Raw genomic sequence first — 26,155 nt, forward strand, 5'->3', positions numbered from 1 at the left:
TGTGTCTGACTCTTTAGATTTCAGCGTAATGTTCCGGTGTCCTTTTGGCTTGGAACATTTGCCACATCGTTCATTGCACGTCTAGCACTACTTTTGAGTGAAATATTATGCACAAATCAACAAACTAACCCAAAACATTAGTATGTACAGGGCTGGTCAAAAATTTAAAGGCAGCTATCCCCTGTAACCTTATGGCAGCATGGCCTAGGAACTTTTGACCTCTCTGCACTTTACTGTTACAAAGTGATCGGGTCTTCCAAAATACTTTGTTTTTGAGTTTATAGGTTGTCTTGTTATGAGGATACTGCACCACACATCCTTGGCACAGCAAAGCATTTTGAGAAATATAACCACTATATGGTGCAAAGTGTTTATTTGGCCAGCAAATGTCGAGGTTATTCAAATTTTTATTCACTGTGTTGGGATTACTTTGGCAAGAAAAATATAAACGTAAGGTTGTGAAACGAAAAATGAAGTTGACAAAATAATATGTTTGAAGTCTCTGCAGTCTGATTGTAAATTTCAGAAATGCGATCCATTTCGTTCTAATGAAATACTTGTTAGTGTCTCAAAAGCTGTCGTTCTTAGTCAAAGTACATTAGCTTATTTGGGAAGGAACGTATTATGCTTTGCTTTAGGTACTTAACAGGACAGCTCTTCAAACACTTCGCTGATGGTGGTTGTTGCTCGTTATTTCTATTCATTTCTTTATTTCAATACACTGCAGGCCAACTTGGCACTAGCAGGAGGGGCAGTACACACAAAAGAACAAAATACGAAGATGGCTTAATACATGCAATGATACACTTTTGAACATGGGTGCATAAAATTGATACTGCTCATACATAGAGCAAGTAAAACAACATCAGCACTTAGGAAACAACTATTCTAACAAAAAATGAGCTCTTCCATAGCTTGGATGAAGTGTGGTGACGTAATGACTGATCTGGCAGTCTGTCCCCGTGCTCTATATTTTCGATAAAGAAGCTGTTCTGAAATGACTTAGCAAAAATCGGTTTAGGTACATGAGGTGTAGTGTGTCTTGCTCTAACAAGACGAAGGTATGACAAGTCACCTACATTCAAGCCACGAGCTAATATGTTATGTAGAAACTTTATGCGATAAAATTTTCTTGAGGTCAGAAAAGAAAATATTTTGTTTTTGATCATGAAGGCACAAAGAGAATCTGTTTGCTTATATTTATTAAGAGTGAATGTAACAGCCTTGCGTTGAATCACTTAGAGTCTATTAGTGTCTTTTGACGTATGTGTGGTCTAATTATATTTCTATAATTGTTGGGAGTTGCTGCTGAGCTTGCCGACCAGCTAGCGGGTCGCCATCTAAGCACATGAGGTTCCGCTTGATGGCACAAATATCTGTGTGCTGTTTTATCGTGTCATACAAGACTTTTTATGCCTACGAAACCACCGGTGTATGGCAGCCGTAAAGCCTGTAGTGACATATTTTGCATACGTAGAGCACATAAAACTGCAGTTTTCATATTACAGCCAAAGCTGTTATGAGATCATTACTCGGGTCACGCGCAGTTTTCCGCCGCCGCCAGTGTCCGTAACCACATCGTGCGAAATGAGAAAAAAAACCTAGCACAAATGACACAGTGGAGCTCGAACCCGGGTCCGCTTGGTGCGAGCACACCATTCTACCACTGAGCTACGCCAGTGCTTGTGGCTTGTTGGCAAACTTGCCTTAGGCAGGCCTAATGTCGGGAAAGCAATTGCAATATGACTTTAAAGCATTTTAAAGGAGCAAAGGAACGACCAGTCGTTGCACAATGCGAATAGCGTAACGAATGGGTCATTCAGTGCTCCAACCCATTACAAAAGCTCACGCTTGTTCACCTATTAACTGTGGCGCACCACACTTCAGGCATAGTTCTTCATCGTCGCCAGCCACTGCATGAACAATTGGCACAAAATGCCTCGCAAGTGTTTATACCATGCTTCTCAGAAGAATGAGAAAAATAGCATAGCAAATGCAAGCCTAATACCAAAAAAAATCATTATTAATGCCCTGGTGGGTATCTAGCAAGTGAGTTTGCAGTAGTTAGCCAATGAGTGTTTCGAAAAGGCTCTGAAAGGCCGCTCTTCTAGCTTTTGCTGTGACTGTGCTGCGCCTTCCGCGAAGGCCTGGCGTTTTTCTTATCTGCTAGCACAACGCGTTTGTTATATATATTCTAAACAATGTGCAATAAATTTTTTTAAACGAGAGAACACTTGCTCCTCCAAAATGCCCCAGACGTTTTGTATTATCGTTTGGTAGTGACTATAAAGAAAACAGTTACATTTTTAGATACAAAACTATATATTATTGGGCTTACTTATGCCCAGAAAACTAAGTAACTGAAAGTACAAGCAAAGCATGCTGTGCTCAGATAGAAACAGCAGATGTTATCAGCCTTCCGTAAGGCATATCATCAGCCTTCCGGCAGATACGCCTTGTTTTATGCATCAGTGATCACACCTTTCTGCGAAACCGCCCCTAGACACGTAAACTCCCAAGCTGCAGTCAACATCTTATGCATGTCCTCAAAAGGTACAAACGTCCTCGTCCCCTTAGCAGCATCCTGATAATCCTCTCTGGACATTGCTTGCGTGATTATCTTCAAAATGTTCTCATGCAGATGGGTTTGAAACAGCAACTAGCTTGGCTGTTCATCAAGGGAAATTGATTTGTGAAATGAATGCAATTTGACTGCAGATTTATTATAAAAAAACATGGCCGAGGCACATGTTTTGCCTTATTTCGAACGAATACGCATGTTAATCGTCGACGTGACAATGGTACGCAATTCGTAGGGTTAATATATGGTGGTCTGTGAGGTGCTTATACTATGTGGGGTGGGCAGCCACAAATATGTTTGTTAGTCAGCATTAATGAGCGTAATCTGGTGTGGACTCCTGAAGAGTTGTGGCTTGCCTCTGCTGACACCAGAAGTGGCTCTTCTTGAACAGAATCGGCAACTCCCTTCCATGTTGAGAATTAAAGTCGCATGGCTAGATTGGCAGTTATTGCTATTTCATAACAATTTCGTGCCCCTTGTATTCCATCACCTTTCAACTTATCTCCCTGTCCGGGTGGTAATGACAGTTTAAGAAGTGCGTGCCTTTGTGTTTGGCCTCTTTTTTTACATCAACTTCACCATACACTGTAGCCTCAGCAACTGCTGTAGCTTAAGTTAGAGTGGCTGGGGTGGAAAAAAACGATCTTTCACTCATTTCTAATTTGAATTCAAAATAAATGTTTAATGATCAAACATAATTAACCAAGCCGAATGTTACAGTGATAATTTTTTGCGAAATGACATTTCTCGAGTAGCATTTCCCCTTAGTGATATAGCATAGGTTTTAACAGCAGTGCATGTAATGATTACAAAAAGTAAAGGAATGAAATCTGATCAAAAATCAACTCCCTGCTATAAGGGCCAAAGCAAGATTCATAGCATAATGCGTTCAGTACTTTGTCAATCAATCTATATATGAGCCATAACATATATCTAGGTCAAAAGAGCAAGTTAGAAGAAGATGCAATTCGAAAAAAAAAATTGCTTTAATCTGTAGGCTCTTAGCTAAAGCCACAACCCTCGCGCGAAACTCTCCGCTTGTTATAGCAGGTGACTTCAATGTCCCACACCCGTCATGGGGTTACCCCCAGGCAACGGCAAAAGGCACCAACCTCACGCAAGCAATAGACGACCTATCCCTCACACTCATAACAGATCACTGATTCCCTACGAGACTTGGCACATCGGTACAACGTGACACTACGCCGGGACTTGGTATTTATCTGTAAGGTCACAGGCCACACCTGGACCAATACGCAAGTGAACTTGGGCAGCGATCACTTCATCATACGTACCGAACTACTCGACGCATCATCCCCACCACGTACATTCACACTAACGGACTGGGATGCCTTCCTCACCCTCCGCAAAAACAGCACAAAGGAATACAACACATTCACTGAACTACTCGCCTCAATTCAGGAAGACATAGCGAAAACAACGAAAACCCTACAAACAGAACTAGAGGTCTCGAGAATGGAGCCACACCTCGTACATTTGCTCCAGGCAAAAGCGTAAATACTCGCGCGCTAGAAAACAACGACTAAACGGACGCTTACGAAAACGCGTTTCATGCAGTACTAAACCAAGACGTCGCAAAATATTGCACGGAGCTCATATGACCCCAGTGGCATGAACTCTGCCCGACAGTCGACGGCCGCATGAGAACTGGGGGTAAATCCATGGAACCTCCTAAAATACATGTTTGACGACCGCCAAACAAAAGACAACCAAAGTCATGCCATAGACCGTCTCCTACGTACTCGCACAAAAAGACGGGAGGAACGGAATCATCTTTTCTTGAAGAAATTGCCAAACGACACCTCCCCCTAAAGACTGCACAACCCATCGACTACCCACAAATAGAATGCGAAACAATACCCGAACTCGACAACCCCTTCACGGAGCTCTGAAGTTCGGGAAAAATTACACAACCTGAATAGTCGATCGGCCCCCGGTCCTGACAAGGTAACCAACCGCCTGTTGCGGAATTTAGACAACCAAGCGATCACACGACTCACAAAAGACATTAAACACATGTGGGAAACCGGGCAAGTACCTGAACAATGGCGCACGGCCATGGTAATCCTTCTCTCAAAGCCCGGTAAACCACTAAACTTCGACAATCTACGCCCTATCTCCCTAACCTTAAAGCAGCTGAACACGCCATCCTAAATTGTGCATCGCGTTACATAGAGGATCACGGACTCTTTCCATTCAACATGTTCGGGTTCCGTCCGCACTTATCAACAAAAGACGTCATGCTATTACGAAAGAAACAGACCTTCGACTCAAAATGGGAGATGTTTGTGGCATCCTCACCCTATAGACTTCACTAAAGCATTCGACAGCGTCTCCCACGGCTTTATACTGGAATCCATTGCCATCCTCAGCCTCGGTAAAAGATTCCAGGCATACATTCGTTCTTTCCTACAAGACCGAAAGGCCAAGATTCGAATATCGCAACTTGCATCCGACGCTGATACATTAGTTTCCAACGGGACACAACAAGGGGCAGTCATTTCTCTACTCCTTTTTAACATAGTAATGAAGGGACTGTCTGCCAAACTCCGCGACACCCCTAGCATAAACCATGCTATATACGCAAATGACATCACCATCTGGTGCCCGGGAGACTTGGCGGAGTTAGAGAAAGCCCTTCAAACCACTCTCGATACCACAGAAGCATACCTCAAAAATACTGGACTGCGACTGTCACCCACGAAATCAGAGTTGCTGCTCTACCGGCCATCTCTCCAAGGCGTTCAATTTAACGCCCTTACATGAACTACCCATGGCGCTACACGCCAAAGACGGGCAACGAATACCCCGCGTGGACTCCATACACATTCTCGGCCTCCTAATCGAGGCCACTGGCTGTCATGCACGATTACCCAGACAACGCTCCGACAACCTGAGGTTGTCCTGAGGATGACCTACACCGTACGAAAGTATGACCTGAGGAAGCCCTCAAATGAACCTCAAGTGGTCCTAAACCAGTCCGTTTGTCCGGCCTCAGATCGTCCTCAGGGCATCCAGAAAAGAGCACATTATGATGAGTCTAGTACTTTTTGAGGACGAAGCATACAAGACCTAGGCACTCATCAGACCTTACGAAAAGTTGCTCTAATTCTTCTTTTGGAGCGCTGAAATGACAACTGATCAATCAAAAGTGCCTGAACATGCACACTCTTTAAAGCACTGCCTGTGAGGTTTCAGTAACAATTTCTTCAAGTATAGCAATAAAAACAGCAATGCACAGAAAACATGTTTATTTTCAGGAATGAAACTTGGCAGTTTTCACTAGATGAGACTTCTTGCCCTGTGCCTTCAGAGGTCTTCATCCGATGGGCTTGACAACGCGACACTTTGAAGACATTCTGTAGTAATAGAAAGCAGCATATCTTGAAGCACAAGTGAATTTAGAGTATCAATAAGAATATTAAGACAATAACAGCATGCCAGATTTGAAAGCATAAAATGAAAATTATATTACCATAATGTGCAGGTACGAACTAGCCATTATATAATGGTGAAAATGATTTATATAGTTCATGCTTGCATACACATCAAAATTCGAGTAAGGCAAGAAAATTATTTAAACTATAACAGCAAAAGTATCATATGTTATGATAGCTTCAACAGCACAGATAATAAAACTCACCCTCATGGTGAGTGCGAGAAGTTCTTAAGCGCTGCTTCTGGAGCTTTTCCCCAGCATGCCGAAGCCACACTTTAATCACACACTCGATGTCATTTTTTTTTGTTTCCGGAAAATTTCGCCTCACGGCCTCTGAAAAAGTACAAAGTTCATAAAACAGGAATTACACAATTCAGGAATTGCAGTTTCTCCAATGGTAATCCCTGTTGTGATAGCAGCATTTATGTCACAAACAAATGGTCGCAAAAAATCATTCGCGTTGTTGGGCTTGCTGCTTCCGAAAAAAACACCCACTATAAATGGTGCTTTGTCCTCCAAATTACTTATGCGTCCCAGTATGCACCAAAATTGGCCCCGTGAACTTTTTGAAACCGGCAGACCGTCAATGTTGAAGCTAAGCTTCAAAATTCTTGGTAGTTCTGCACAATCTTGCAGCACTCGCTGTAGGCCTGCACTGAGGCCGAAATGATGGTATTTCCCGCCGGCCAGCTGCAACACTTCCAGGCACTTCTTGGGCGTCTGTAACAATGCCCTTGCAGTTGAAGGGAGCGCGCTGAAGCATTCGTGGGACTGTAGTACTCTCAAGAGCGATGTAACTGAAGTGTGCGATGCGCGAGATTGTAAGGCCCACGCTTGCAGTCTCTCACGAAAGGCCAGCAAGCTGTCCACACTGCCGCGTTCACAAACTTGCTCTTCGTTACTCCCAGTCGGTGCCAATTCGAAAGAATCCCTCTGCCTCACCTGCGAGGTCGCCGAAGTCGAAGCCGCAGCGCTGCTGTCATGGAAGGCACGCCGTTCGAAGTCTGTGTGATCGTGAGGCACAGAAACACTGCAGCCGCTGGGGTAGCACGCGTCGCCAGAAATCAAAACGTGTCCTTGGGGCACATCCGTTTCTGGAACGATCGAGGAGTGTGCCGAAGGCCGTTCTCTGTCATGAACACAAAGGCGACGATGGCCGTCTTCGAGGTCGACCGCACAAGCCTCGGAGGGCAAGTCGCTCTCTCTTTCGGCGTTGCGGGAATCTCGGTCAACGTACCGCGTGTCATTTATGACATCGGCCTCACTGTCAATAAGCTGAAAACTAGCATTGACGCGCCGATTAATTTCACGCCGAAATTTGCGATCCGCGCTCTCAGCCATCTTGAACAGCACAGAGCACAGTAGAATGGTGGCTAGACCAAAGAACACCCACCACCAGAACACGTTGTTAGGCTAGTCAGTTGGTTTGTACATACATACATGAATAAGCAGTAAAGATATACAGCGCGAGGCTGAAAATCAACTGTCCTCTCTTTTTTTATTTATTTACCTTTGCGGCTTACAACTTCAATATGAAAATTTAACAGAAGACACTCACCTGGCATGCTTACGATTCTTTGAGGGCTTCTGCGAGAAGCTTCCTCTATGGCGAGAAGTGTTGTATTGGAATGTTGACTCGACCAATGACTCGACTTGACTTACTGCAGGCCCATAATGATGATGATGATAGTTGCGTCACTTTAAAATGGGTAAACAGTGTCGTAGACATCCAGATTTAAAAGCACCTTGACTGCGCATGGTGACCGCATTAAGGTACTGCTTTTTTTTTGTTAGCACCACCACAACTTCAGTCGCCCATTCGTTTTCCCACAGCGTTCTAGTTCCAATGCTGCTCTATTCACGATAACCTAGGCCAGCCCAGTCGTCAGCATGGTCAGTTGTCGTCTGCTCGATGGGACCGTGCGGCATTGCAACACTGGACACTCGAGAATAACGTGCTCGCTATTCACAGTTTTCACGCCTGCATTCATTTTGGAGCCGACACCGTTTATACTCGCACCAAACTTGGTCTGCCGCACGTGCGTTCATTGGGGAAACGGGTCAGACCACAGTCAGTGCGATATAATTCCGTATGCACGTCGGCGGTAGATCACGACCAACGAAAACGTGCAGGCAGAAAGTTTGGCCTACGATCACTTACAAAGTAAATAAATAAATAATAAATAAAAGAACACGTCTTTCTCGTGTTGGCTTGAAGTGCTTCCTCGTGTAACTATCTCATTTTAATGATCGAGAAGTACTTTACTATTATGACTCGAAAGTAGGCATACGAAATCCCGTGGACTTATTCGTTAACAGCCAGAAAATTAACCAAACACGAATTGCGAAAGCTGCATGCACCTATACGAAACATGCATATCCTCAAAACGTCCTCGAGCAGACGATATCAGGACAATTCTTCGTCCTTAAAAAGGTCTCAAAGGGGCATTTTGGGGATAATCCTGCAAGTGTCGACTAGAGGACCAAATGAGGACGTCCTGAAACTGCCGAGGACGTTTGTACCATATGAGGACGACCTCAGGTCGTCGAGTGTTGTCTGGGTAATAACACACATCACAGCAAAAACGGAAAACATGCTGATTCAGCGAGTCTCGGGTCGCAGACGAGGCCTTAAAGATGCCAACCTTCTGCGCATATACCACGCGTTTCTGATCAGCCACATCAATTACTTCGCGTCTGCCCACAACTGGACGAAAGTGGAAAAAATAAAACTAAACACGCTCATGCGCAAAAGCATTAAACAAGTGCTTGGTTTACCTCAAAACACGAGTAGCCAGTCTTGACCAACTAGGCATGCACAACAACATCGATGAAGTGATCGAGGCCCAGACCATGGCCCAAGTGATCTGCCTCTCTTCCTCCAAGGCAGGACGCCAACTTCTAAGCGAGGCTGGGATGTTCCCACATCCCTACCGTGAACGCGCATAACCCTCCCCAGAGCTAGCTGTCCGCGCTACCTACATGGTAAACCCATTTCCGCGAAATGTTCACCCGCAACACGCCTGGCCCGCGCTCGCGCGACCCTCAACCGTACCGCTGCGAATCACAACTCTACCATCTTCGTGGATGCGGCGCAATACAATAACTCCTCCACCTTCGCACTAGCGGTAGTAGATGGTGACGGAGCCCTACGCTCAGCCGCCTCGGTTAGGCTAGTAACGAGCGCCATAGCCGAGCACGATGGTCGATCCCTCACAAACCCATGTCTTCACAGACTTTCGCGCCGCCAATCGGGCTTACGAAAGCGGCAACATCGCTCGAGAAACAGCCCACATTCTACAAACACGCAAATGCATGGGCTTGCACTATACCTCTCTTGGTTTCCTGGGGCAAAGCGGTCCCCCCACAGCAACCTCAACTAAATGGCTCATGATCGAGCGCGAGAACTGACCCGCCGCGACGATCAATCAGCCACCGAAGAGCTGGGCCCAGACGTACAGTTTAATGATCCTTTACTCACCTTTCACGAAATTACTTCCTACTACCGAAACTATAGAAGCCAATACCCTTTACCACATGCAAAGCTCGAACGCTCGCAAGAAGTAGCTTTTCGCATGCTACAAACGAGATCGTACCTATGACGGGGCCGACTCAGCCGTTACAACTCAGGCATAGATTCACAATGGCCAGACTACTCAGAAGTGTACTGTTCACTCGAACACATGCTCTGGCAATGTCCCGCGTTTCCCCGAGAGGAGCCCCAATCTCAGAAACCAACAAAAGGCAGTCCAGAGGGCCCAAGAACTGGCGGAACGCCACCACGTTCCCGCCCCAACTCGGGTGTTGCTTATACAGTGGCGGCTGCTAGTGTCCCTCGTGAGACGCTAGCAGCCATGGGACACTAGCAGACACCCTGATGGCTTAAACTCCTCAGGACCATTTAATAAAGTTTTTGACTGACTGACTGACTGACTTTAATCCGTAGCCTAGGACAATGAAATTCTCATTATATATATATATATATATATATATATATATATATATATATATATATATATATATATATATATATATATATATATATATATATATATATATATATGCTTTTATGCTGATTTCAAATATGTAATCAGATTTATAGTAAGTTGCACAGTTTTTGTTTTATGCCATGACGATCTGTAAAGTATAACTCTTTTGCCACAAATATTTTGTGGTTCTGAGCCATTAAGGACTCATATTGCTCTACATTGACTGTATAATGCAAATAACTGTGAATAAAGTGGGTATAAGACATTTTGATTGAGAAAAAACTTCAATTCAATTTTTTTTCTAATCTTCAGCCCATACTGACAGCTTACTTTAGGCTTGCAACAACTGTACAGGTGATATAGAGTTTTAAAAAATATATTTGCACCCTTCAAATGTTAAAAATGCGTGGGCACAATTTAATTAAAATTGGTTATCAAAAGTACCAAAAACATGATTTCCAAAATGAAGAAGTTGCCCTTAAGTGATCGTGAGAAAAACAGCATTTTAATGGTCTAAGTGAAAAGTCATTTATGCAGAGAATATATGTTTTTTAAGATGATTCCTTCTATCATGAGAGCCTGGTAATCGCATTTATTTCGAGCATATGGCTTTAGTGAACTCCTCATAGAAAATTCATTGGCAAGCAGCGAGGCGACTATTTAAACAGTACTCTGATAAATGAGCTTTTTGTTTAGTTTTTAGTAGCCCCCTTGTGCTTTTTAAAAGCAAACTTAATGTACTTTGAGTTTAATTACAATTTTCAGTTTTTTGTCGAGAAAGTAGAAATGCTAAACTTGGGTAATCAAATAAAAATTAAAACACGTAATTTTCAACAAAAAAAGAACTTCATTACTCGCGTCTCCCCTCCCCCCCTTTTTTTATAAAACTGATGAAATAGAAGTTGGTGTCATTGTGATGGCTACAGCTACTCTTTTTCTCTTAGTAGACAAGATATGCACAAAATGCACGTCTCCACTTAACTGCACCTATTCAGAATAAGCTTCAGAACATCAAGATACACTTAATGATGCAAAGCCCTAAACAGGAAAACACGGTGCTCTGGTATAGCAAAGAAGAAATGGTGACAGTCTGTGAGCATGTTTTTCGTAAATGCAGATGAAAAAGCAAAAAAAAAAAGAGATAAAAATGTGGTTGTTTTATATCGAAATAGTAACACCAGTAGGTTATGTTTTTTCTAAGCCATAAGTGCAGTTGCCTTCTATACAAGCAGGCCGGAATGCATGCAGTTGAGAGGCAGCAAAGTGCGTTCACAGAATGCATTCCGACAGCAACATACTCTTCTGCAAGTGGCAATCAGCTTGCATCATTTACGTTTGGTAGACAGCACTTTAATTGAAGTGTGCTTCCCGCAGGTACACCTAACTTGCTCACTTCACTACAGCGTTACACTCAATACGTAGTACAAAGGACTGCCATGTCATGACCACATGCATCATTCAATGGGACAACATCAAGACAAAACCGATTTTTCAAGCATTCACAAACAAGTTTTGCAACACCGAAAGCAATACTGCTACTATGAAAGGACACTTGGAAAGCAAGAAAATGCACAAAAATGCTGGTAGTGATGCTACCTTAAGATTGGCGCACCAAATGCCGTGACTTCATAGATTTAGACGACGTATACTGGTTCATACATAGCTCCTAAATGTGAGAATGAAGTACATTGTCCTCTGAATTCGCTGTAAAGTTATCATGCCAAGTTTCCTGAAATTTCATTGAGCGAGTGTTGACAAAATGCGAGAAATACACTAAGAATTAAATGTGTGATGCGATGCGTGAAGATTTCAGTACAAAATATAAAAAATGAAACTTTGACCTTGATTTTCCTTTCTTTTGATAAACACATGCTTGTGAAATTGATGGCGTTGATGTTCTCGTGGTACAATCAATCTAGGCCAATTAACAGCTTTACTTGAATGTCCTTTTGGCAAAAATATTCCAAATTTCTTGCCAGATTTCCCACCCCTTTTGGTGATCATTTCAAATGCAATAGCAAAAAATTGTGACAACCTAATGCATTAAAAACAGCTTACTGCTAAAACGTTTATAAGGAAAATTTCTTGGTCAAGTTGAAGTTTTCTACAGAAAGTCATCCGAGTGTTTGTCAAAAATTTTATTCAGAGAGTATCGTTTCTTGTTTCAACAAATTAGTTTACACATAAAGCAAAGACATTTGCGAAAGGCAATCGAACCTCAATGCCATTACTGCAATTTTACCGTCTTGTACGTTATGAAGAATTTCACCGAAACGTTCCATGTTAGCATACTGTAGGGTCTGGCATCGCAGGCTAGGGGGTGAGTCTTCTTTGTCGCAGGATGGTGTGCTTCCCAAAGACCCGATTCTCGGGAGACGATAATCCCGGCGTAAGGGCACCCGTTCTGATAAGAAGACAGTGGTCGGTCACTTCTTTTAACAACCCGCAAGGTGGTCCCCGTACAGCGGAGTGCCGGCGGGCGGCGTGCGGACAACCGGTGTATCGGCACCCATCCATCCGTGGGACGGCTGTCATGTTGGACAGTGTAGTCATCTCGCAGTAATGGTATGGGCCCGCAGCCGGAACGGCGCCACCATTGTACGTGCGTTCGCACAGTTCGCGGAACGTCTTGTGTAGGCCTGTCCTTTCGTCTCTCTCTCTCTCTCTCAGAATGGGAGGTCAAGTGCTGGGATAAGAGAGCGAGAGCAGAGGATGTCGGCAAGTGCATTCAGTCTGTCCAATAAATGGACTAAGTTGTTTTGGTTGGCCGTGAGGAGAATCGGGAAGGGCAACCTAGGGGTTAAAACCTGGTTCCCGTTTCCTCACGGTCGTTCTGGTCGCAGCAAAGAGTGTTCTGCACTATCGGCTCTGTCGAGGCAACATGCGACGGTTCGAACGGTGAAGAGTGTAAATTTGTACATAAGTTCCTGTACATAAAGTCATGTTGTTGGAACTTATCGAAAGGCACTGGTCTCCATCCCTGAACAAGCAGCAGCAGCCACGACAAGACAAGACGGACACCATGCAACCAACCTTCCACTCCCTTCTATAGCAACAGCCGCTACGCACCTGAGAGAGTTCTGCTCAAGGGAACAGAGGGAGTGGGTAGAAGGTTGACTTTTACTCATACCTTTTGCAGTATTGCACTATGTAATAATATGAGAGTAATAATTGCTTTACAAAAATATATATATCTTGCGTAACGCAGAAATTTTTCTATTTTACAAGGTAAATCTGTTTAAACAAAACATTTTGAAAAAATTTATTAAAAAACATTTTGTCTCGATTGAGACTCATTTTGCACAATGTGATGCTCCATTAAAAATTATTGTTAACCTTAATTAAAATCAGATAAACAGTTCTTATAATGCAAGTTTTATCATTACATGTTTTTATTTAAAGAGAGAAACTAATTTCCATTCAAGGCAATAGTTTTCCATTCAAGGCGATAGGCAATTTCGATGAGGAAGCTACCAAACGGAAAAACAGCAGTTAGTGAGGTGCGAAACGAAATGCTGTGCTTCAAATATTCTTTACAATTATGACCTTTAAATTATTCACAGTGTAGTGGAGCATACGCACTAACGCGTATGCACCTTCAAAAGAGAACAAAGAACCCCGTGCTCTGATTGTGCGAGAACTTTCTGCAAGCGAATCAGAAGCGGTCACACTTACCGATTATCTCTCAGTATGCACTGCACTATATACAGCAAAAAATTTGACATTATTGAGTATGATTAGCAGTTTATTACCAGAAAACCTGAAAAAATTTCACTTGCTATGAATACCCGGCCACTGCGGGATTTATCTAAATGAGATGGCAGACTCGTTAGCCAAAGCATCTTTAAGCGGACCAATCTTACCAATTTTACCTGATTTCGCCTACGTAACAGCACTCAGATATAGAAAGGCTTGTTTGCACAAAGAAATAGAAAACTTATCATTGGATAAAGTCAGAGACTTCGTACATCTAAGATATTGCTGGAACAAACAGTGGTGTGTATCTCGGCAGTTAGAAACTACAATCACCAGATTACGATGCATAATTCCGCATCTGAATTACTACCTACATAAAGCTGGACTAACAGCATCTCCGTTGTGTCTCTTTTGCAAGGAATCAGAATCAATAGATCATTTCTTTTTATCCTGTAAACGTTATGCTTATCAAAGGAAAAGATACCTGGTTGAACCAATTGAGAAGCTAGGTTTAAAAATAAACGTGGAACTAATTTTATTCTTCGGATGGATTACATTAGGTTATAGCCACAGGGAGGTTTTCTCTGCTGTGTGCGAGTACATAAGGGCAACAAAGAGATTACCCTGTTAGCCTATTGTTATTATTTACGGCTACGAGACTACCTGAATGCCTGACTGAACACACTTGATGATCCTGCCGCCCGGTTCTTGGCTAATCCCCCTTTGTGGGCGAGTGCCAGCAAAGCCGAAGGTTCATCATCATCATCATCATCACCTGTGCCGCCTTTGCCAGACTTGCCGTTCGCCCATTTTCCGTCGCGACCTCGTTGCGACTTCTCTGTTCGAATACACATCATCACATTTGGTGGAGGCTGCTGAGATCCCTAAGCAGACCTTCGTCACTTCGACCCCACTGCTGCCACATAAATTCACACCGATGCAAGTGGCATTGGTCTTGGTGCAGTTTTGGCACAACGGAAAGGCACCCAAGCTGAATACGTAGTCGCCTATGCAAGTCGCGCTCTCAAGAAGGCTCAATTGAATTACTCTGTGACAGAGAAGGAGTGTTTGGCCATAATTTGGGCGTTGACGAAGTTTCGCCCGTACCTTTACGGCCGTCCTTTCGACGTGGTCACAGACCACCACGCTCCATGTTGGCTGTCCACCTTGAAAGACCCGTCCGGACGCCTGGGGCGTTGGGCACTTCGATTGCAAGAATACGACATCCGTGTCGTATATCGTTCCGGTCGCAAGCATGCGGATGTCGATCCACTTCCGCGATCACCATTAACACCAGATGTGGCTTCTCTGTCACCCCTTTTTGCCACCTTGTCACCAATCGACACCACTGACATGCTTTCGGAGCAGCGTAAAGACCCATACCTTGCATTGTTACTCGACTACCTTACCGATCCGTCTGCTGTCCCTTCCACGAGAGCGCTACGCCGGCAAGCAGCCCACTTTTCCGTGCGAGACAACATTCTGTACCGCCGAAACTATATGCCTGGTGGTAGGAAGTGGCTCCTTGCTGTCCCAACTCACATGCGCTCTGACAACTGCATGAATTTCCATGCAGATCCCCAAAGTGCTCACGCAGGTGTCCTGAAAACCTACGAAAGGCTGCACCAACGATATTACTGGCGAGGAATGTATCGCTTTGTGCAGAAATACGTTCAGTCTTGCACCACTTGCCGCAGAACAAGACACCTCCGCGGCACCTTACTGGCATGTTACAGCCGCTCCCATGTCCGGCTCGCCCATTAGACCGCGTGGGTATTGACCTCTATGACCCCCTCCCATATAGTCGCTCTGGAAACCAGTGGATTATTGTCGGCGTCGATCATCTGACACGCTACGCTGAGACTGCAGCTCTACCGGCAGCGACCGCCCACGAAGTTGCACTCTTCCTTCTGCACAGCTTCATTCTCCGCCATGGCGCTCCACGCGAATTACTCAGTGATAGGGGTCGAGTGTTCCTGTCGGAGGTCATACAAGCTATTCTCGCTCAATGCAACATCATACACCGGAAAGCTACCGCATACCATCCACAGACGAATGGTCTCACTGAACGGTTCAACCGCACACTTGGTGACATGCTCAGGATGCACACCTCTTCCGACCACACTAACTGGGACGCTGTATTACCATTTGTTACATTCCCTTATAACACCGCGATGCAAGCGACTACCGGTTTTTCCCCGTTCTTTCTGTTGTGCGGCCGCGAACCATCCCACCCACTCGACACCATACTCCCGTACAGCCCTGATGCATCGGAGTGCTCCCCGCTTTCGGAAGTCGCCAGATACACAGAAGACTGCCGTCAGTTGGCTCGTTCTATGAGAAGTGAGGCTCAAGGTCTACAAAAGACCCGACATGACGACGTTCATCACATAGCGCCTACGTTTCGTACTGGCTCTCTTGTGTGGCTTTGGGTGCCCCCGCACGTTCCTGGCCTTTCTTCTAAGCTTCTGGACCGGTACCATGGTCCATATACCGTGTTATTGACGCAACCTCGCCGCTGAATTACATCATCGAGCCCCTAACACAATCGCCGGACTTGCGCCGTCGAGGACGTGAGACCGTACACGTCCACCGCCTCAAGCCCTACTACGACCCCCTCATTGTGCCTACTCCCTGAGTCGCCAGGATGGCTACTCTTCACCCAGGGGGTATTGTAGTGGAGCATACGCACTAACGCGTATGCGCCTTCAAAAGAGAACAAAGAACCCCATGCTCTGATTGCGCGAGAACCTGTGCCGCCTTTGCCAGACTTGCCGTTCGCCCATTTTTCGTCGTGACCTCGTTGCGATTTCTCTGTTCGAATACACATCATCGCAACAGATTTAATAGGAATTCTGTAAATACGCTGCTGCAATTTTTTTAAAATGGCGGTAGTCTTAACTAAAGATGACATCGCCCCACGTGGTTTTAATACTTCAACTGACAAAGTAGATAAACGGCAATAGTCGCACCTGAGATTTTCTATCACAACATATTAATCTTTCAACTAAAGACCGAGTAAGATGTTCAGAAATAAATATACAGAAAAACAATCAGTAATTAATTAGCTCCTGCATATAAAAAGCCCTTTATTGAGGTTTATTGAGGCCCGAAGGCTTATGGAGCTTGGGCTCCACAAGCCTTCGAGCAAGGGCGTGCACATGAATCACCCGTGGTGCTGGCGGGGCACTCTGGTATTTGGTGGCTGAAGTCTGGATAGCCCATGGGTGGTTGGTCGAGGCCTGCGCTGCTCCCAAATTACCGGTCGGGTGGGCGACCTCAGTGCCACAGGGATGGCCGACCCGAGCCTTGTCCCAGGTGCCACGATGCTCGCCAGTCAAGACCTGCCAATCAAAGTGAGGATCAATATTGCATGCTGGGCCTAACACAGCTCGCTTTACCTCATTGTAAGCTGAAAAAAACTGCAAAAAACGGACGAGGACACAGAAACATAGTACACATACGAGCGCTCAAGTTTGTATGTTTCTCTGTGTTCTCGTGCTTTTTGGGGTGTTTTTTTTTATCTAGAAGACAATTACGAACTCACTCGAATCAAAGTCCCGCTTACCTCAGTTTGGACAGCCAGCAGAGGCTTCATCGAACAATCGTTGAGTGGCTGGTTGGCCTGAGAAGCAGATGATTTGCCAGCTTTGGTGCTTCTTGGACGAGGAACATCGCAGCAATGTTCCTCGTCCTTACAGTCCTTTTCCAAGGCCACGCATGCTGCAGGAACGCACACCACCGGGTGGCCGTTCACACTCAGTGTCTGGCAATACCAGAGAACACATACCATACTGGTAATACCGCCACCGCTTGGTAGGATCTGTACGGACAGATCAGCAGATCGTCGTGCAAACTGTTGAAAATTGCCATTGTTGAGCATGCGGGCTAGATGGAGGTGATTGCGTTGCAGCAATGATCTAGACCGTGGGAAATGGCTGCTGTGGCCACATCCGCTAACTTAGCTGAGCCCAGCACTTTGCCCAATAAGGTCACAAACCGCAATCGCCCAATCAAAGAGAAATTCCGCGCGTCCAATGAAATGTTAGAGCAGCGCAGCGCGTGCATGTCTGCCTGCGTATGCCCAACAAACGCCTGCTCAGGACTTCCTAACTTACCAATGTGGCTTAAAAACAAACAAAGAAAACCCCTCCGCATTTACACGAAGTGAATGATGACAAAAAGGCTATGGTGGCTAGAATTACAAGGCAGCTAAGCAAGGTCCTAAGGTCCACTTGTCTACGTTGAAGTCGTCGACTAGTATAAAAGGTTTGTGCTTAATTGCCAATGCCTCCTACACTGGATACCTGTCCCATGAAAAAGACACCAGCTGCCACATCCTTTCTTTCCTTCTTTTTCGATTAGTGTATATGCTACATTTATTATCTTTAGTTAGATAAATAGATAGACAGATAGATATCATCATCTTCAGCCTGACTACGCCCACTGCAGGATAAAGGTCACTTTATAGATAGATATATTATGTAGATAAAGTGTCCTTTGTATCGGGTGGACTCTTATAAGTGTCCTAGTCATATTGTAAAAAAAGACACAAAAGGAGAGGAAAAACACATGATGAAAAAGTCAGAATTCAGTCAAAATTAGTGTCGGTGGCTAGCGCCACCTGTGGCAGACGATGCAACAACTCGACAGTTTGCACAGCCTCCGAAATGGTCATGTATAATTGCAGATCTTGAATAACTCTCGACTGACGTGCCCCTATGGGTGACAAAAAACGCCGCGATGATGGATGGATGTATCCGGCTCTGCCCTTAAGATCGGCCGGTGGTTCACGCCACCTAGCCATAAAGTTAAGTACTATCATTGTGTGTTTAAGGATTGAATTTCACTCGTGCTTTGATTGTAGTCACCAATCTGTTAGCGTCATCCTGGTTATTTATACCCGTCTAAAGTCTATTTTGCCTTCACTGTCTCTAAACCCCAATGCTTTGAGAATTTCCGCGCCATTATCTTGGACGATTGGCCGCGAGATAAAGAAGAATCGCCACCTGGTGGCAACTGGCCGAAACGACGAAGTTTGAATTGTTCCTTGCTCCTTGCTTCGTCTGCTAGCCACATCGTGGTCCTATGTGCGCGTACATTATGCACGTTCTCAAAGTGTAGTTTGTCCAGTCATGTCAGCGCGAGTGTAACTGTTTTTACGTATGCCTGAAACGACGTACGAAAGCATTTGGTCTTGCTCAGCTGCTAATGCATTGTGATAAGATCGGCGAATGCCGCTTTCCAGAGTGCTTTTCATACTCTCCATTCACTAGAATAATTTCAGAGTGCGTGCCGCTTTCTGTTTCAAGCACATCGCAAAATGCTGGTGGCATCCTCCCGAGCATAAGGATTATTGAATACTGCGTGAATGCAGCGTCTTATAGCCACTCGATTGTAAAAAAAATTACGGCATATTCACGGAGTGAATGATGATGAATGGGCGAAGCTCCGGAGGGATTCATCGGTAAACTGTGAATCTTCCGTGTAATTCGCCCAGTCGATCATCATGTAAAGACGTGAGAAACGCTGTGTGTGTATATAAACAAATCAACTTTTATTTGTTCTTAGACGATGGATGGCTTGCGATGTCCCTTCATTATGACGGCTTTATGGTCTGTGAAATGAAGGGAGAGCGGTTCCTGTATGGGTTGCAGTGGGCAATTTGCAAATACTAGGTCTATGCATGTTCTTCGGATCGTGGTAGGTTTCATATGGTCAAACGATATACGTCTGAGTGCATATCTAGAAGCCATATGTTGGATAAGCCAATTATTGTCTATGATAGCCACGTTAAAGTCTCCAAGTAGTACAAATCGTCCATTCTTGTATTTGTTCTCATAATTTCGTAACGCAGTGTCTATGAATGTCTTGATGTTCCCGGTCGACAGGTTGGGTACGGATTTTATTACAACGCTCCCCCTAGCGTACGTCGCCGCACTAAATCGAACGATTGCCTTCAACCAATGACACGCGCCATATGTGACATCATTCCTCTTTTATAGGATCTCGCGTCTTTCATCAACTACAAGTACCGCTTTCTAGTTTATAACATCTTGCATCTTTTCATCATCAGCTACAAGTACCACCATCTAGTAAACACTACAAGAACTAAACGAGAGGTGGCTACATACAGGAGACGGTACCGCCATCTAGTGAACACTGCAAGAACTAAACTAGAGGTGGCTACATACAGGGGACGGTACCGCCATCTAGTGAACACTGCAAGAACTAAACTAGAGGTGGCTACATACAGGCTACAGGGGACGCACAGCCCACGCCCTAAGGAGCTTCGCCCCTAAAAAAAAACAGGCTTGAGGTCATGCGTTTGCGCGCTGTTGGTGGGTGCACAACTACAGCACTGTAGTTTATCGATCATGCGAGGAGCTTTCGTTGTGTTTATCTGGCCGTGGTACCACTACTATATTTCTATGATAATATTACAATTATATAAACTGTGAGACTTCAGTACTTACACGTACTTAAAACAGAGTTACCGTGCGCAACCGTGTGGTTCGATTTCAGAACGCTTTAACGAGCCCAGACGTAGAAAATTAATTCAGACGGAATGCCTTATACAGGGTGTCCCACATAACTTGAGCCAAGAATTTGAAAGTGAAAGACACTTAGGAGGCGAAATGAACCAAGCACATACTACTCGCGCTAGCCTTGCTGAGGAAGGACCTGAGCGATGGGGAACTTATTACTGCAGCCACCATAAAAACGGCCTCAGCATTAGAGGCAGAAGAAGCCCCCATCACGCTGGCCCCCTCAATTCCGGCTACCAATTCCATCCAGTGATTCGAAAAAAGCGCTCATTAGTTTTACGATGGGCTCTTTTGCGCCGATCACGGCCAACATTATTAAAAATAAGAAACGAAACAATAAAATACCACTTATATTGTTGCCCGCTCACACGGGGAATCCAGGGAATGAGGCAGCCCACCGCGTAACCCAAGGTTTAATCAACCGGGACGTGGACCCCTCCACCCTGGATTTCCCACAGGAAGGGATCACCACGTATAACGAAATTACAGTGTATTACTGAGAGAACCGCAAGACATACGCGGCCCCGCATGCAGATAATGTCAAGGGAACGGGCCATGATCTGGAGGCAAATCCAAACAGATTCATTGCCCATCCCTCATCGGCTGTCTAAAATTGCCGACCAAACTGCCGACATTGCAGTGCGTGAAAGCTACCCAAAATCACATTCATTGGGAATGCGAAGGTAACCCCCCACCACGAACAATACTGCCAGCTTCCTTCATCGAGGTGTGGGAGTCGCTCCTGTCGTCAGCTGACTACTGTTTTCAGGCAGAAGTGGTTAACTGGGCCGAAACGGTCGTGGCAAGCTTTTGGCCTCCACTCTTCAAACCACCGGCAAATTAAGGTTTCCGACCTTTCTATGCCATCAATAAAGTTGTTTCTCTCTCCCTCTCGCGCGCTAGCCTGTAGGTACTCAGGCTATTTTTTATTTCACTCCATACTAATTTATTATAATTCTTATTTACCTATTTTTAATTATGGGCTGGAAACCCAAAATATTAACACTGAGATGTAGAGCACTTTCAGAAACCACCGAATAAAATGTCTCCTGTACGATACGTCTCGCGCTGTTATTTTTTCCACGTTGTAAAGAAAGCCACAAAATTGAAAAAAAGAAGCCATGTGACGTACCGCCAGCGCACTGCTATAGTGCTGCCATAGGCTTTCTTTACAACGCGGAAGAAATAACAGTGCTAGACGTATCGTAGAGGAACCAATTCAGTCGGTGGTTTCTAAAAGTGCTCCACATCTCAGTGTTCATATTTTGAATTTCCCGCCCATAAATAAAAACTGGGTAATTAAGAATCAATAATAATTAATATGGGGCGAAATAAAAAGTATCCTGAGTACCTACAGGCTAGTGCGAGTAGTACGCGTTTGGTTGAATTCACCACTGGAGTGTCTTTCATTTTCAAATTCTTGGCTAAAGTTATGTGGGACACCTGGTATATGATGTTTTAGAATTTCACTGAAAATTTTATCTTTTTTACATTGTTTTCAGCTTTTGTGTGGAATTGTAAGTGACAGACGGAAGGGAGTGGTAACTTTTTGTCCGAAAGAAAAAGAAAATATGCTTGTCCCATTAACTAGGCCTTTGTTGTAGCAGCGTAATGCACATAATCCATGTGTAGTCCAAGAGCATGTGCATACACTTGGTGAACGAAGTGTAGCGCAAAGCGCCGTCAGCCATTAAGCTTTCCCGGCTAGACTGATTTACTGTGCCACATTTCATAGTGAACAGAGAAAAAATATTACATGCAAATAAAGAGCGAACGATGGTGCTGAACGAATCGCACAGATATGCGGGCTTTCTACAACCTTTCTTTCTATCTTTTTTTTGTAGTATGCAGATCACAAAAATGTAAATATGTAGTTCAGTCACGCTACAGCAGCGCGTAGCAGGCAGAACACAAGCTGAACACGTACAAACAACAGAGCAAAGGCGTGTTTAGTGCGAAAGCGCGAAGAGAGTCATTCAGGGTGAGTATCCCTATGATAGGCATATTGTGCTTTACTCGAGGGTAATGATAACGTTGCATAAGCGTCGTGCACCGATTCAGTAAACAAGAGCGCATATAATAACTGTAAACTATAATCAAGCATTTTATCCGCCGACAATCGGCTCAGACCACACGCAATGAAGCGCCGCTGCGTGTATTTGTATACGCGCCGACGACCGCATATCCTCACTTGCGCGGGGACGGTGCTGCCACCTATACATAGTGTTCATGTGATGTCACTTTCGCCATTGTAGCCTTCTCCCGCCATGCTCGGGTACCTCCTTGGGTACCTACGGCAGTTCGCGTGCTGCAGCTTGGTTTGTTGGGGGCTCGTCATCTGTTGCTGTGCACGATGTTGAAAGGGAAGCATTGTGGTTTTTTGTTGTCGTACTTTAACGAGCTCATCGGATCAGGAAGGTCTCGTTTGTTCACTCGATACAAGACCAGAAAATCAAGATGTGTGACACGTATACCACCACCGCGTACACCGGCTGCCCCCCACGACGGACGAGGGCCCACTATCCCGCTTTCACTACTAACACTACAAATTGCATGACGCAAGAACAAGTGAAAGCCCAAAGTGTCTCGAGCCGCAATTTTAAGAGTGGATGAATGAAGCGCAGCAGCTTCCATCGAAAACGAGTCGTGTGGAGCTAGGTAAGTTTACAAGAGATATAATATTAATATATTGCTGCGGCGCACGCCACCAAAGTAGCAGCACCCCCCCCCCCCCCCCCGCCTCCAAGTATTTTAAACAGTGCTGATGTTGAGCCTCTTTGATTGAAATTTGCGGAAACAGCCGAGGAAAATATTATGCGAGGCCGATAGAGGCTTCGCGTGGTCCGTGCCGCGGTAATGTCTGTCATCCCTTTTGTTTTCACGTATGTTTTGACATCTTTTTCACCTTGTATTTTAATTTTTGTACGCTAATGTACAGTGGAGTCCCTGAAAATGATGGAGACCGTGTTAGGGAACTAATTGACCAACCTTTTCAAAATCCTGACCCCCCCCCCCCTTCCCAACTCAAACCGATCGGCTACACTTCAAAGTGAAGTAATATTGTTTCGCATTCATTTTCACAGTTTGTTTCAATGCAATACCTGAATTTACACGATCGCCATCGCGATTTTATCCGCCTCTCTGACACGCTGATTGTGCACGCAGTTGCCGCGCACAAGTTTGTATGTACAGTATCTGGGTAAGCTATCTCTGTTTGCAGGTAAGGGCTTGGCTATGGCACTTACCCGGAATGAAGTTGCACCTGAGGACGCAAACAATCACCGAGTTTCTTCAAGTAGTTTTTTTGTTAATCCGTGCCAGTCAAACACGCCGGTTCTTTTCGGAAAATTGCAATGTGCGTTCCTAGTTTCAGGTAATAACTTTCGGCGAAGAAACACCCCGAAGCTCTGCTCCCTCTTCGGGGACTACTAAATCAACTTGCCTCACTAGCAGCCCTCAAACTTGCATCGTGAGGCAAAACTAAACGGGCGCAAGCATTGCCAAGCACGAGGAGACAACACGGCAGCGGTAGGCGACGGAGTTGGTAGGTACCCGGGCATGTCGGTGGCGCATTTCGGAAGTGACGAAGGGGCGCTGCGTGACGCACGTGCACACTATGTATAGCTAGAGGTGTGCGCCGACTGGTCGGCGCGCCGCCGCCGATAGTTTTCGCCGCGCCGCCGCCGCCGACGCGAACTGATCGGCGCGCCGCCGCCGCCGCCGCCGGCGTTTTTCATCGGCGCAATCGGCGCGCCATTTATGCGCCAGTACTGACTTTTCCCAGATTTGTCTTCTTTTTCATCGTGATTTATAGCTTCGTTTCACATTTTATGTAGCCAGTAAAAACCAGGCTTCTTAGTTATCTTCATCCAGCTTCAGAGACCGAGAGTACCACTATGAACAGCGGAACAAGTTCGACGGCCGCTGCATGAACTGACATATTGGACAAATTGACAAAAAATAAATGTAACAGTTACAGTAAAGCATAGACACTGCCATCTTAGGCTTAGAAGCAACTTATCTGTTTTTTTGTGTGTGTCGTAATTAGCTATGATTATGGTGATACGATGTTGAATGTAATGGTCCAGCGTTTTGATGCGTGCGAGTTCGCCATAGCACAATTCGAATATTCATACGGATGGAAAACGGCATCATTATCAGTCCAAGATGGCAGCCTATAATTGTGCCCGAAACAGGGCGTACATAAAGAAAAAATGAAGTGGTAGCAGTGCAGCACGAATGCAGCGCGTTAGATGAAGGGAGGAGGAGGAATAAATGAGGAAGGACATGGAGGTTAGGCGTTAAATGAAGAACTACACAAAACCCCGAAGGATGAAATTGAAAGGGAGAAGTTTAATGAAGATTAAAAGCGTCGAAACATAATACATGCTCGAACCTACTCAGGGTATATCAGCACCTGTCCGCGGTGTTAAAGTTGATAATTTTCGAGGATGACCACTTATATGCAGCGTCTGAACATGCTGCAGAAAACATTCACCATCTGTTTTATTAACTTGTCTGTTTGTACCGGCTTTTTAAGACATTGGATACCCGGGATGAAGATGCCAAGGCAGTAAGATGGCAAGAGAGAGAAAGGAAGGCTGCGGGATTAACCATATCTTGGCATCCGGTTTGCTGCCTAGCACTGAGGGTTGAGAAATAGGGGCAAGAAAGGGCGTGTAGAGAGACAGAAAAGAAAACGCATGTGCACTCAGGAGTAAGATGGCAAACTTAACAGAGTATTTATTACATTCTGTACAGACAGGGCGAGAGGTCTCTTGCGAATGAGCTGGGTGGCTCACTATAAAGTGTACGTTTTGACTTAATCAGGGAATCGGCCCAGAATGCGCTGTTGAATCACAAGACACACACACCATTTCTGACGGTGCCGCTCACACTCGCTCAAGTCAAGGTCTTTGATTAGGGCGTGGCCACCACACTGCTCCTGTGACACCAAGAAACCATTGTGGTCGTCTCGTCGAACGTCTTATGGTGTCGGAATGCCACCTCACTTCCCGGCTAAGATGGACAGTACACGGCGGACAGCCCTTCGGTGACTTGTTTGATGAACAAAGAACGCGGCCTTCCCCCATCGGCCCAGACGCCGCGCGTAACAACGGCTATCCAGTGGTGAAAAGAGGCGTAATAAGCTTGTCTGAGACCACCAGTTTTAAAAAGAACAAAACAAAATTTTAAAAAACTTGCCAGTAGACAATTTACAAAAGACGGCTGGATTCATCAAAAATGCAGAGACCGACATTTGAGCGACATGTCATATATGACATAGTTCAGCGAACTGGTTTTCATCACGTAACTTGAACGGACCTACTGGCACTGGGAGAGGTTAAGAATGATTGTCGCTGACAGATGTACTTCTGTTGCGAAGGTAATGCTCAGAGTCAACCAAATAAAATTTAACATTATATTCAAATCTTGATAAAAAAACAAGTCAAGTTAGAAAGCTCCTCAGGTGGCCAAATAATAAATTACTTCACCATACTTTATGAAGAAGTAATTTGCAAATAAATAATGCAACCGCTGTTTAAATGACATTCAATGGCGTGACCGCAATCAACGGTGTGTCGTCGCTATAAAACGGGAAAGTTATATGTGGACACGATCGGGCGAATGCGGTGGAGAACGAATATGTCACGTAATAAAAGCGATGTGATGTTGCACATTTTCATATTTACAACTCCGTGCCCTTTTGCTTGCTCGTGATGTGTTCGAAGGAGCTAGCCAAGTCTCAGGTAGAAGTCAAGCAGAGTAGCCGGGGATGATAAGAGCAACGTTTATGTTCACTATTTACACACTAAAGGTAGCATCATGGAAGCTTGATGAGAGCTTCTGAGAGCTGGTTCAGAGCGTCTCGGTGCTCGAG

General features: G+C 45.0%; 2 protein-coding genes across 2 annotated transcripts; both read right to left on the reverse strand.

The window, feature by feature from the left end:
• Positions 1 to 5,836: 5,836 nt before the first annotated feature.
• On the reverse strand, positions 5,837 to 7,708 carry LOC119161316 (uncharacterized). Its single transcript, XM_037413722.2, has 2 exons — positions 6,246 to 7,708; positions 5,837 to 5,961 (listed from the first exon to the last, which is right to left on the reverse strand). Exon 1 carries the CDS (start codon positions 7,380 to 7,382, stop codon positions 6,366 to 6,368), a length of 1,017 nt encoding a protein of 338 aa, XP_037269619.1. The 5' UTR covers positions 7,383 to 7,708; the 3' UTR covers positions 5,837 to 5,961; positions 6,246 to 6,365.
• Positions 7,709 to 10,166: 2,458 nt separating this feature from the next.
• Positions 10,167 to 25,910, reverse strand: LOC142776226 (uncharacterized). Its single transcript, XM_075879499.1, has 3 exons — positions 23,520 to 25,910; positions 17,295 to 17,549; positions 10,167 to 17,070 (listed from the first exon to the last, which is right to left on the reverse strand). Exons 2-3 carry the CDS (start codon positions 17,517 to 17,519, stop codon positions 16,816 to 16,818), a joined length of 480 nt encoding a protein of 159 aa, XP_075735614.1. The 5' UTR covers positions 17,520 to 17,549; positions 23,520 to 25,910; the 3' UTR covers positions 10,167 to 16,815.
• Between the last annotated feature and the right edge of the window lie 245 nt (positions 25,911 to 26,155).

Source organism: Rhipicephalus microplus, chromosome X (assembly GCF_043290135.1).
Source record: "Rhipicephalus microplus isolate Deutch F79 chromosome X, USDA_Rmic, whole genome shotgun sequence".
In the NCBI taxonomy this organism is placed as follows: Eukaryota; Metazoa; Arthropoda; class Arachnida; order Ixodida; family Ixodidae; genus Rhipicephalus; species Rhipicephalus microplus.

What these genes read in the sequence shown, in the direction of transcription:
- LOC119161316 (XM_037413722.2), bottom strand. Translation starts at nt 7,382, where the DNA reads ATGGCTGAGAGCGCGGATCGCAAATTTCGGCGTGAAATTAATCGGCGC.
- LOC142776226 (XM_075879499.1), bottom strand. Translation starts at nt 17,519, where the DNA reads ATGGTATGTGTTCTCTGGTATTGCCAGACACTGAGTGTGAACGGCCAC. An exon ending in TGCTGGCTGTCCAAACTGAG is followed by an intron (nt 17,071 to 17,294) that starts GTAAGCGGGACT and finishes TTTGATTGGCAG; the next exon opens with GTCTTGACTGGCGAGCATCG.